Source organism: Anoplopoma fimbria, chromosome 1 (assembly GCF_027596085.1).
Source record: "Anoplopoma fimbria isolate UVic2021 breed Golden Eagle Sablefish chromosome 1, Afim_UVic_2022, whole genome shotgun sequence".
In the NCBI taxonomy this organism is placed as follows: Eukaryota; Metazoa; Chordata; class Actinopteri; order Perciformes; family Anoplopomatidae; genus Anoplopoma; species Anoplopoma fimbria.
Window position 1 is genome coordinate 1,719,127 of NC_072449.1, and position 13,194 is coordinate 1,732,320.

General features: G+C 44.1%; 1 protein-coding gene across 1 annotated transcript in view; it reads left to right on the forward strand.

Moving 5' to 3' along the window:
- plekhg2 (pleckstrin homology domain containing, family G (with RhoGef domain) member 2) overlaps positions 1 to 12,904 on the forward strand; it is a 97,139-nt gene extending 84,235 nt beyond the window's left edge. Inside the window, exons 17-22 of the mRNA XM_054599203.1 lie at positions 475 to 624; positions 1,326 to 1,457; positions 2,978 to 4,937; positions 5,996 to 6,398; positions 7,245 to 7,913; positions 11,696 to 12,904. Of these exons, the coding sequence (XP_054455178.1) occupies positions 475 to 624; positions 1,326 to 1,457; positions 2,978 to 4,937; positions 5,996 to 6,398; positions 7,245 to 7,913; positions 11,696 to 12,893 (4,512 nt within the window). The 3' untranslated portion in view covers positions 12,894 to 12,904. The remainder of the gene's footprint in view (positions 1 to 474; positions 625 to 1,325; positions 1,458 to 2,977; positions 4,938 to 5,995; positions 6,399 to 7,244; positions 7,914 to 11,695) is intronic.
- The last annotated feature ends 290 nt before the right edge of the window (positions 12,905 to 13,194 follow it).

Sequence of the window (13,194 nt, forward strand, 5' to 3'; positions counted from 1 at the left end):
TTCTTCTTCTTCTTCTTCTTCTTCTTCTTCTTCTTCTTCTTCTTCTTCTTCTTCTTCTTCTTCTTCTTCTTCTTCTTCTACTTCTTCTCCAACCGGGGAATCCTGCAGCTCTGAAGGTAAGAGAGAGTTTCATGCTGACCTTGTCTCCTACATATATTACGTTCACAAACAACTAAACTGTGATATCAAGCATATTTTCTCCTGGATTACAGTCGCAGTTTTGAAAAGTTTGAAACTTTTTAAATGAAACAAACAAAACTTGGTTATGTTTAGGCAACTAAGGCAGAAGTAAATATGATTTTCTGTAAGTTTCCAACTAAAGACTGGGCATCTAATCTTCGACCCTTCCTTTTCTAAATCACTTTTTTTGTTTGTTTGTAATTTAAATAAAATAAAAGATATTAAACATATATTTATGACCTAAATATCAGCCAGGAAGCTGAAGAAGTGACCGTCTTCGTTTTGTTTCTGCAGCAGGCGGGCAGCGAGGGCGAGCTGTGCCCGGCGGACGGTCTGGGCTCAGCGGGCAGCAGCAGCACGCTGGCGTCCTCCGTCATCGAGGTGGAGGCCGAGAGGACGGAACCGGGCCCGACGCCACAGCTGAGACCAAACCGAGAGGAGGAGGTACTGAACTGTGACCGGACTTTAGATTGAATTAGATTGGATGGGGCATTAGAGTAGTTTACCCCTTATGTATCAGCATCATGTGTTAAAGCTGCATTCTCTCTCCTGTCCACCAGGGGGCGACTCCTCTGGTTGTATAGAAGTCTATGAGAAAATGACTCTACTTCTCTCTTGATTTATTCCCTCAGTAAACATTGTAAACATGAGTTTATGGTCTCAATCTCTAGTTTCAAGTCTTCTTCAATACAGCATGATGTTCATTTAGTAAATGATGCTCCATTTAGAGTCAAACAGACCATAAAGCAGGGGATGCTTTAGGGCGGGGCTACACACTGATTGACAGGTCGACACCAGAGACGTATACGGCGTCTCTACGTCACTCCTCCTCAGTCCTAATATGGTCACTTCCTGTTCACTGGTTGCAGAAAAACAAGATGGCGACGGCCAAAATGCTGAAATCAAGGCTTCAAAACATCAGTCCACAAACTTATACTACTTAACTAGTTTGGCGTACAGAGATGTATGTTTGAAAATGGAACAAAATCTGACTATAAATAAGAATTGTAATTTATTTTATAATGGGTATTGTTAAAAAAAAAATCTAAACTTTGACCATATCTATTAGGACTATATTTGGGGCATATAAAATAGTTTATTCTATTGAATCCAAATGTGTTCTTTTCCGTTCTGTTCTGAACGAGGAGGAAGAGGATGACGAGGAGTTGAGCCCCCTCAGCCCTCCTCCCACGCTGTCCATCACAGAAGAGATCCTGGAGTTCATCAACCAGAGCAGAGCCAGAGAAGGACTCACCGCCATTCACACCAACACGACGGTTAGATAAACACTTTACTCTGCATCTACTCCAACACGACGGTTAGATAAACACTTTACTCTGCATCTACTCCAACACGACGGTTAGATAAACACTTTACTCTGCATCTACTCCAACACGACGTCAGCCAGATTCACCATCTACTGTATTCTACTATAATCTACTGTGATCTACTATAATCTACTGTGATCTACTGTGATCTACTGTGATCTACTATAATCTACTGTGATCTACTGTGATCTACTGTGATCTACTGTGATCTACTGTGATCTACTGTGATCTACTGTCACAAATGTGTTTATCAGATAGAGCAGAGTTAGAAAAAACAGCAGCCGAGTACTTAAAACACCAAAATATAAAAGTTTTGTACAAAATGAACAAACTCACAGTTGCTGTTAGAGGTTCACCAGTAATGGGACTAAAAATGGAATGTTGGTTCTTTAGATTTGAAGTTCGTCTTTCGGGGAGCGTGAATGGTCCAATCGGTCTGTTATGTGGAAATATATCTTGTGTGTAACGGCCTGATGATATGCACATCTGTAACATATCCATTAGGATTCATCCACTGGGGACCATGAATGGGTCCAGTGATTAACCCTCTGAACCACAAGCCGTTTCGGGACATTTTACTCTCTGTAGCCTTGTTTTTACTACAAAATAAAAGTCCTGCTCCTCTCTGGAAACAGAACAATCATGACTAGAAGTAGAGAGAACTCAAACATGTTTTTAGTGCAGAATAACACAGTTATGATGACATAAATCATAAAAGTTGAATTTCTTTGATTATTTATTTTACCAAAATTGGAAAACAATGGAATCTATATATACAACAGGTTTCCAAGTGTCCAAAAGTGTTACCAATGTAGGAAAAAATGGATGCTCCATGTTATAAATATCCTCTCCTCTCCTCTCTTCTCTGTGTTCAGCAGCCTGAAGTTCAGTCAAAGTTTCTCAGATTTGTTGTCACATGACTGTTGGTCTCAGATGAATCAATCATGTCTTCATAGTTTCACTGAGGAGCTCAGAATTTAATGTTTTTTACAGAATCTGGTCAAAACAAACGGTTTATTTGGGGCAAAATTTTCTATGAGACATTTAGAATAAAATTGCTCTATTTTAAGCCTAGTTTTGGCTGCTTTCTCTGAAACTTTTGTCGCACATGATGTGTTCAAGGACCGCCAGAAAGATGAAAATCTAAGATAACTATGGTCCATACAGCTTCTGGCTGTGGTTAACACTGTAGTTTTGGCGATTGTTTAAAGAAAAACTTGCTTTCCAATCCCTTCGGCAGGTTTTGGGGTTCAGAGGGTTAAAGTTCATCTACCCTACAAATCTTAAAAAACTGTGTTTTCTTGTTCTGGTGTCACAATTTAATTGACTTGAGTAATTAAATCCGAGATGACTTTTTATATATTTTTATACGTAATTTTTTCCCCCAAAGAGTCTATTATACAACTTCTACTACTCTTCATGCTCGAGTTCATAGAAGAGTCATTCTCATTGTCCTACTTTTCTTCCAGGACCAAGATCTGAATCAGCCCAAAGAGAGTCAGCCTCCATCCAACCAGACCAACTTCACCTGCCCACTGCCCCCAGTCGCCTGCCACTCCAGCCCAGAACAAATACCCACAATGCACCAAGAGCAGGAACAAGCAGAGATGGAGAGCGACAGCACCTTCCAAAGTCAGACTGGTGACCCTGGAGGGGAGAGCAGTCTTGAAAATGAGAAGATTACGACTGAAGTCCAGGAAATTCAAGATGCAGAAAGTGAAGTGGAGACGGGAGTGGAGGGGGAAGGAGAGACAGAAGGAGAAGTATTAGGAAAAGAGGAAGAAGAGGAGAAAACAAAGGATGAAGGAGAAGGAGAGAGCAGCATCCATGCATTAGATCTTCATCCCTCCATCCCAGCAGAGGAGGAAAGAAGGAGTTGTCCGCCACCCAGGGAGGAGGTGATCACTGAAACTACAACTTCCTCCACAAATCCAGATCCCCCTCATCCCCCCACCCAGAGAATCCATCCTCGCTCCAGAGGATCCCACCTCACCAAGAGAGACAAGAAGATCATCGAAAAGATCAGGAGTTACTACGAGGCAGCAGCCGAGGCCGAAGAGGAGGAAGCAGAGGAGGTAGAGGACGACGGCGAACGGGGAGAAGGAGTGTCACCCAGAAGGAGAAACAGTTTCTCACAGATCCCATCCGGCGTGGTGAAGGAGTCGGTATCACGCTTTGATATCAGTGGACACCAGGGGGAGCCGGAGAGCGGACGGTGTAAGTGTGAAACAACGGAGGCGATCGACGGAGAGATAGATCCAGAGAGATCTTCCATTACTCAACTCTCAGCAGAGAATGATGGACAGGCTGAGAAACCAACAAGCTCTTTGGATTTTGATGCAGAAGGTCAAACCTGTACCAAGATTCAGGACGAGGAGACTCCGAACCAAGTGGATCTACAGTCGACACCAAACCGTCCTGATGGAGAAGAGGCTGAGATTCAGGACAACAACGGAAAAGTCTGCAAAGGACCATCGGAGGAAACGATAGAGGAAGAGCCGACAAGTGTTGATGATGCCAGAGAGACCGGTGAAAATTCACATCCAGAAGAAGAACCAACTATTACCAAACAGTACCAATGCACAGATGAACCAATCCAAACCAGTGCTGGAAACCCAGCTGTGATGAATGGGCATGAACCGATCCAAGCAGGACTAGCAGATCCAAACAGAAGCCACAATGAGCCGCCTACTCCTCCGCCAGCTACAGAACAATTAAAAGAAACTGAGACCAAATCTCAGTCCCCTTGGACTAGAACCAAACACAGAGACCTCGAAAGAACCATCGGGAACCTTGAAAGTCTCCCCAGTCAGATAAAAGTGGGTCGCTGGTCCCGACAGTCCAGGATTGTCTCCGCCAACCGGGTCTTATTTGAGGACATGGGGTCGGACGTAGCTGGTATTGGGTTATTCGAGGCCGGCCCTGTAGTGGACCCCCTGCTGATGGAAAACTCAGAGCGCATTCTGAGCAAGGTCCAAACGATGGCCCGGATGTACAGCGCCAAAGCCGGCACCATGAAGGTCCCTCTGCATCAGAAACGGGCCAGCAATGTATGGAACCAATCGTGGGCTTCAGGTAGACCGTCTGGATACTTGACCCAGACCCAAACTGAAAGCCAGTCGACTCAATCTCAGACTCAAATTCAGAATCCGACTAAGTACCAGCTGCAGACACAAAACCAAAAGGAAGTTGGTCAATCAGAGACCAAATATGGATCCCAAACTCACTCCGGGACCAAAGCTCAGAGCCAAACCCTAACCCAAACCAGGCTGCAATCCCAGATCCAAAATAAGAGCCAGATGTGGAGTCAGACACATTGCCAGAACCAGACCAAGATCTACAGCCAGTACCAGACCAAAACCACGAGCCGGGAGGACCAAACGATCCAGGAGGAGAGGACGATAAAGGGAACAGAGAGCCTGACAAATGGTACGTCTTCTAAGATACGAAGACTTGTTTGTTGTAGATTCAGTTGTTTGAACCACAATAAAGTAAGTAAAGTCAACACGAGCCAGAAAATTACGTCTTTCACCTCTGAATTTTTGTAACTTGGCGATCAGAGCTTTTTAGACGTGATAGTCACAAATAGTTTACTGTTGAAAACAATATTTACAAGCCTAGGGATTATACAAGGAAGGCAAATTTGTTTTAGACGCTGAAGAAACCAGAGGTCTTACAAAAAATTATGTTTGGGTAAATATTTTGCAGCTAAATCAAGTAGTCAAGTGGTAGAGTTTACAGGAGACGGAAACCTCCAGGTCAACCCTTCCTGTCTTAAAGCTGCATTCTCTCTCCTGTCCACCAGGGGGCGACTCCTCTGGTTGTATAGAAGTCTATGAGAAAATGACTCTACTTCTCTCTTGATTTATTCCCTCAGTAAACATTGTAAACATGAGTTTATGGTCTCAATCTCTAGTTTCAAGTCTTCTTCAATACAGCATGATGTTCATTTAGTAAATGATGCTCCATTTAGAGTCAAACAGACCATAAAGCAGGGGATGCTTTAGGGCGGGGCTACACACTGATTGACAGGTCCACACCAGAGACGTATACGGCGTCTCTACGTCACTCCTCCTCAGTCCATATATGGTCACTTCCGGTTCACTGGTTGATATAAAAACAAAATGGCGACGACCAAAACGGCAAACTTGAGGCTTCATAAATGTAGTCCACAAACCAGTGAGCAACGTCATGACCACTACGTCCACTTCTTATATACAGTCTATGATTTACAGGCAATTACAGTTCCTCCTTGGCATTGTGGAGGTTGTTTACGGCGTTTTGACAATGACATCGTTGTCTTTGTTCTTCACAGTTCATTTTGTTTGTATGCCTTCTGGTGTTTTGGAGAATAATGAACATACAGCACGTTTTTGCGTGCTCGTAGCTACACTACGGTGCCATGCTACTACATGGCTAACAACTAATATCTTTCTTGTCATCATCATCCATCACTGAGGTATTTTCTCTCCGTTGTTCTCTTCCAGACGTCCAGGATGCGGTGATGACCTCCTCTGAGCCTCTGCTGTTCGGTCATGTGTTTGTCAAAGAGCAGCCGGCGTGTCACCAGACAAACGGAGTGACGCTCTCCAGACCCAGAGACTTCATCTCTGCTTTGGCCAAAGAAAGAGACTGTAGATCAAGTGACAACTCCCAGATTCACCCCTCGCCTGAGGAGAATCCACCCAGCTACAACCGTTCTTCTCCAGCGTCGAGGCGTCACGTCAGAACTCAACCTGAAGAACAGAGCTCCAGTCTGAGCTGCTCGGCCACTCACAGCCCTTTGAGCTTGGATCGTAGAGTCACGGAGTTTAGAGACCTCTGCTCTAACGCTTCCACGGGGAGAGGAGAAGATTATTCACAAAGTGAAGAGAGAGAGAAAAGAGAGAGGTGAGAGGATAATATTTAGAGACACGAGGGGTAAAGCAGAAAAACAGACGATTTGTGATTTATACAGATCACAATGTGAAACAGATTAATTACAAGGTTTAACCATCAGATTGAAATAGAAACAAACAGAGGAAGAAAATAAAGAAAGAAAATAATTAAGTACAAATAAAATAATAATATGAATTACAAAATAAAGCAGCCACGACATCACAAAAAAATCTTCATATCGGAAAAAGAAAATCTTCCCCAAAAACAAAAGGAAGACAGATCTTTTTACTGGTCTAAACTGGTCTAAACTGGTCTAAACTGAAGTGGTGAAAACAGAAACTTTTTTTTACAAAATGTAAATAAGAATTGTCAAGTTTCTCTCTTTTAAAGAAACAGAGGAGCTGCAGCTTAACATACTTTTTGCACATATTTCAGCTTCACATACAGTTTTCATCACTTTGTGAAATACCCGTTGGTAATCAGACCTCGGCTTGGCTTCTTTTAGTCGCCGTCCAAAGAAGAGGAGAGACAATGAAACGAGATCAAATCCGTCCAAACGGGGTCAGTTCATGTCCACAAAGAGACGTGAAGACTTCACGTAACCTCTAGCCTCTCTTGACTGTAAATCTTTTATAGGTTGAATAATGAAAACTGGGCCCTAGTAAGCTTTTAAAAGACATTTTAGTGACTATATTAAGTGATAAATAATTGTGTTCCGGGGTCTGAAGTGTCAATCAAAACCCGTATTTGGCACACTGGTTGTCATCCATCATTATCTTTCATATATCATCATATTGTGTGATCTTCCAGAATGGAACCCTTTAAGACTGTTTGATTCTCCTCTTTGTTCGTCTGCAGGTCGGAGCTGAGTGATGGAGGCTCCGTTTCCTCCACATCCGTGGACATCGTCACCCGGCCAGCCGGCTCTGATCCAAGTGTCTCTGCTCACAGCAGGCCACAGGGGGAATCCTCCAAAGATGGAGGTGATGTGAAGGTCAAACATGAGCAGGATTCTCCAGCTGCCCAACCGGATCAACATGAACCAGAATACAACATTCCCTCTGGACATACTCACAACAAAGATATGTTGACCGTAGATGTAGAGGAATCCAAAGGAGAGCTGGTTCTGGTGGAAGCTTCTGCACAGAGTCCAGCAGAGTCCAACAGACACACAATGCCTCAGAGCCAGAGGGAAACACCTCAGCTGGAGGAGGGAGGAGCAAAGGCAGAAGAGCCCCTTAATGAGAGATTAAAGGGTTCCTCATCACAAACCAGGATGCTTCTACACGGTTCAGCTGTGATCTTCACAGAAGAGTCATCTTATAACGGATCCTCTGGAGAACGGGGGCACATGAGTCAGCACATGACCTTTGACCCCTCACAGGGTTCTAGTCACACCGTCACAGAGACCGCAGCGAGAGCACCGAGTCCGTGGTTGTCGGTTCAAAACTCAAATCCTGCAGAACGTCTACCAACGTTCACCAGCAGGAGGCCGCAGGACCTACCAGCTGCTCCGTCTACCAGCAGGTATGCCTGAGGAAGATTAATACACATAACAAACTGATAACAGACTAAGGATGGGTTGTGATAGGATTTTATAGATACTAGTACTCTTATCAATAACGCTTATTGGTTCGTTTACTCATCGATACTCTTATCGGTTCTTTTTGGTTATTTTGTGAGAAAAAGACAATTAATTAAGAAAATAATCAACATTTCTTTGTCTTTCGTAAGCAACAATACAAGAAGTTCCCAGATCTTTAAAACACATTCTCAGCTGATCAATAATCTCAGTGATGATCTCTTATTGATGATCCTGTTCTTCTGATCAGACTAACGTTACCTGCAGTGGACGAGGATGGACGGCTGAGAACATGTAGAACCACTGTGTGTGTGTGTGTGTGTGTGTGTGTGTGTGTGTGTGTGTGTGTGTGTGTGTGTGTGTGTGTGTGTGTGTGTGTGTGTGTGTGTGTGTGTGTGTGTGTGTGTGGAGATAAAAGAAGCGTATTTTACAAAATAATTTGGTTGTGAATTACATTACAGTCATTTAGCAGACGCTTTTCTCCAAAGCGACTTACAGTCAGTAGTATGTTACATATCATTCACCCATTCACACACTGATGACAGGCTACCATCAAGGTGCCACCATCAGACTCTAACTAACATTCATCATCCAGTCCACACCGATGGCAAGCCTTCGGGTATCGAACCACCGACCGGAGAACTACCTTGCTCTCCACTACGCCACAGCCGCCTCAATATGTCCACATGATCAATATCGGCCACAATTCTTTTTAAAAATATCTTATTTTTCACCTCTTTGTCCCTTTTTCTTTCCATATATATTACAAATATTTTTCATACATTTTTCAATTTTTTAAATATATTTTATTAATAATAATTTTCACATAATTTAAGAATTTGCAAACAATTTTTTCACTCATAATTTTATGATTGTTTAAATATATATTTCTGTGACATTTTTTTCCATATTTATTTATTATTTTTTATCAAATCAAAGAATATATTTTCCCTGTAAGGCCTGACAGAAAAGATTTTCCAGAAAATCGACCTCCGATAGCAGAACCGTTGAATCCAGATCTCATCAATACTTCAGGTTTTACTCATTAGGAACTGGTTCTGGTTTAGTACCATGGCGTCCCCAGAAGCCATTCTCTTCTCATTCTTCTACTTCTTAACAGATGTTTACCATCAGAGGACAGAAAGTAGATGTTTGCAGAATCTCCTCTGATCCTGAACCCTGACCTCAGCCTAACCCTAAGAACCAGACCCTACCTGACCAAAGATCAACCCGGCCCAGACATGTGCTTTAAATCTGAGCACCACACATAACATAGAAGGACTTTATACATTTATAATCAGTTCACTTCTGAACATCACCATGTTTGGGCTTTTCTGTTAGAGATGTTAAATCTGTGAATTGATCCGTTTTGTGATCAAGCGGATCAGGACTTGTTTAAAGAATGGGCCTCAGGGCTCCTCTGAACCGAGACAACATCATCTGTGCCAGATATGTCGTCTGAAGTATGTCGTCGGGGCTTGTTATTGTTGGGAAATTACTCAATAGTGTTTAGTTACGCTTTAACTGTTTAAGGTTTTTGCCAAGATCAGGAGGTAATTTGTAGGTAGGAACCACAAACATCTTATTTATCTACAGGAGCAACGTTTATAAAGCTCTCAGTATTGATCGTATCACAGACCAGTCACGGATCTGATCAAAATAAAAGAAAGATGGAGCAAAACTCTTAGAGATCACAGATCGTGTGTTTTTTTCCACTGAGCCGATCATTGATGATCCTTATTGGCAGATACAGATCCAAACATGTTGTTTGATTATACAATTTTCTGCCACCATGCCAAAAATAATTTCAATGCTCTGAAGAAAAATACTAAATGTTATAATTCTACTTTGTTATAGTAATTTATAGTGTTTTTTTCTTCATAAAAACACAATTGAATTGAAATATATTTTTATTGATTAAAACATAGTCTTTAATGATGTATTATAATCTGCTTAGAGCTAGTGTTAGGAAGTTAAACATCATAATTCATCTCTAATATCTATTTTATATTAATGTGAAAACATCTCCTTCAAACTACTGGATTCATTCTAGTCCATCACCATATATGGACCCAGCAGGGACAACATCGATCCGTTTGTTCCTTGTTAAGTGGTTATTTTTGGATTTTCAGATGTCACAACAACACCCAGCTTTAGAGTTCGGTCCCACATCTGTCTTTACATTTCAATCCCCTCATCAAAATGAATCATCTCCCATGGGGAAATAAAAAAACACCAACCAATCGCGAAGCTTGTCAGTAACAGGAGCCACTTTGTGAACATGGAATGACTCATTTTTAGTTCCTTTCCCAGCATCCCTAGCATATGAGACATATCAAACTCCCACAGAATTCTCAGCTCCTTGTAAATTTATAGTATTGTCCAGTTAAAGATTAGATCATTTATTTGCTCCTCTTGGCACTGGAACTAAATACCAAGGAGAAACTCTGTGACGTCGTTTTTATGGGAACCGATTCAGATTGTTTTTTTATTTATCCACTGAGATCTTAATATGGGCTGGAAGGTGAAGTTAAAAACTAAATGCATCAGAATCAATCAGACTTTTCTCTCATATCAACTAATTGGGGATTTAGTTGGAATAGTTTATGATCTCTTTGTTTTTGTCATTTTGTCCTAAAAAACACCATCCCATCACTCAAAGTAGACTAATGTATCCAAGTAATCTGAAATAGAGCAGGATAGCCCAGATATTGGCAAAAGAATGTATTGAAGTATGATTTTTTTTTGTCATTATGAAACACATGGATGCACAATGAAATTCAGTTGTAGCCATTTTGCAACACAACAAACACATGACGAACTAAACAAAAACAGCAGAACATTCCTGTAGTGTGTGTCGTTAGTCCACCTCCTCTGAGCCCACCGGAGCGAGGATCTGGGCTCATGGATCTTAACCCAAGTGGTGAAATCGGCAAGAAAGACCTCAACTTTTTGTAACAAAATGTAAATAAACACAGAATTTGTCAGGTTTCTCACTATAATCTGCTTAACATTCAGTTTTTAAACTCTTGGTGCGAGTCAGACCTTTGGCTTAGCTTCTTCTAGTTGCCGTCCATTAGAGACCATGTCCTGCTTTAGTCCAGGTTCTCACAAGAGACACTGGATCATATTTTATCGTACGTTTGAGTCCACAAACTGAGCTGAAGACAGACTTGTTTCACGTAACCTGTTGCGTCTCTGGCTGGTTGTGTCATTAACGTCGTCTCTCGCACTCATTCTTCATATTTGCAAAAAAATATTTTGCAGTTTGAATAATGAAAACTCTGCATCAGTAAGTTTTTAAAAGACATTTAATGACAATAGCAAGTAACAAATAACTGTCTTGTGATTGTAGAGGCTCAGGGGTATCTGAAGTGTCAATCGAGGTATTTCTCACACTGGTTCCAGGTGGACCCAGGTCTCTGTAAAGATGGGGACTCAACAGCCAGGAGCATGCTGGGTAGTGGAGTAGCCTTAGAACCTAGCTGGGTTCACTTAGCGTCCATTTCAGCTCCTTCTCCTCCCTCGGGCAGTTGGGTGGTGTTTGGTACGGCAGGTCTGGCTATGTGGTCGAATGAATCCAATCCCTACGCCTCCTTTTCTGATCTTGTTCCAATGTTTTCTGTCATAAGCTCTCCAGTAATGAACATGAAAAAACAACAAACTAAGACAAAAAAGAAGAGACATTTCTTTAAAACCCTCCTAATAATCTGTGTTTCTCTGTCAGTTCCAGGGATCCGGTCCACCAGGACTCTCGACCCCCCACCAGCCTCCTCCCATCGTCCAGACCTTCCTATGAGAACCTGGTGGAGAGATGGTCCCCGGCTGTAGACCTCACCACGTCCTCCTCAGCCTTCAGCCTCAGACACCGCTCCCCCTCCCCTGTTAGAGACCTCCCTTCCTTCTCCGCCTCCTCCGTCCGAGCTCCTCCCTGCTCCTCACCATTCAGGGTTGTTCCAGCATCTTCTCCCACCCCTTTATCTGCTGAGGACACCTCCCTAAACACCGTCTCCAGGGCTCCTCCCTGTTTCTCCCCTACTCCCTCTCCTGGGAGGGGATCTTCCTCTTCATCTGTCCGAGCAGCTCCTCCTTCCTCCCCTACGCCATCTTCCTCTCTGCGCTCCTCCCCCGTTGCTTCCTCCTCTGCATTCACCAGATCCTTAGCCGCCTCCTGTATCAGCCAGTCCATCAGTCAGAGCATGGCGAAGAAGCAACAAGCCCCGCCCATAAACCAAAGCCCCGCCTCCACGTCTTCCTTACCGACCTCTCACCTGCGTCGGCGCTCCCCTTCTCCTAAACTTCCTCCTGGTCAGCAGGGCTCCGGCTCGCCTGCGTACGCCCAGCTAGGGTGCTCCAAAGACGGGTACCAACACCCGCGGGGTCCCCTGTCCTCCCTCTGGTCCTCTTGTCCTTCTCCGTCTCTCATGGCATCTCCTCCTCCATCTCTGATGGCGTCTCCTCCTCCATCTCTTTCCCAACGCTCCCCTTCCCCGTCCATCACCCATCATCAGCCCTCTTCTCCTTCCCCTCGTCCCTCCTTCCTTCACTCCAAAGCCGACTCGAACGCAAACAACAACAACAACAACAGCAACAACGTTAGCTTATCTGCTATAAACCCGCTAGCTAACGGTAGCACCAACGCCCCGCTGATCCCACAAACCGGCTCGCACAACCGCTCGGCTCGGCCCTTCTCCGCATCCGAACCCAGCTCGCGGGTTCAATCCCCGACATCTCCCTCTCCGACCCCGGCCTCGTTCACACGCCTTTGCTCCCCTCCTCCTCCTCAACATAATTACACCTCCCCCATGGCGAACAAGCCCCCCACCCTCGGAGCTCTCGGGCGGGAGGTGCCGGTTCCCATAACCCGCTGGGCCTCACTTTGGAGCTGGCGAGGTCGGCGTTCGGGCAGTCTTCCTCGTGTCTGAGCCCTCGGATTCTCTCCCCGCCTCCTATCGGCGTGTCGGTGAACGTTTGGACCAATAACGTTGCAGCACCTCAACCTAGAAACCCCAGATATACCTCCACCTCCTCCACCTCCTCCTCTCCTTCCTTTTCTTCCTCACTGGGCTCGCCAACACTGGAGAGCGCCTCTTTCTCCTCTTCTTCTTTGGTCCCGCTGCGTAGCTCCAGAGCCTCCTCTCCGTCTGCACCCTGTCCTCCTGCCACCTCCCAAACCCTCCGTCGGTCTCACTCCTCCAACATGGCCGACTGCCCCCCAGCCCCGTC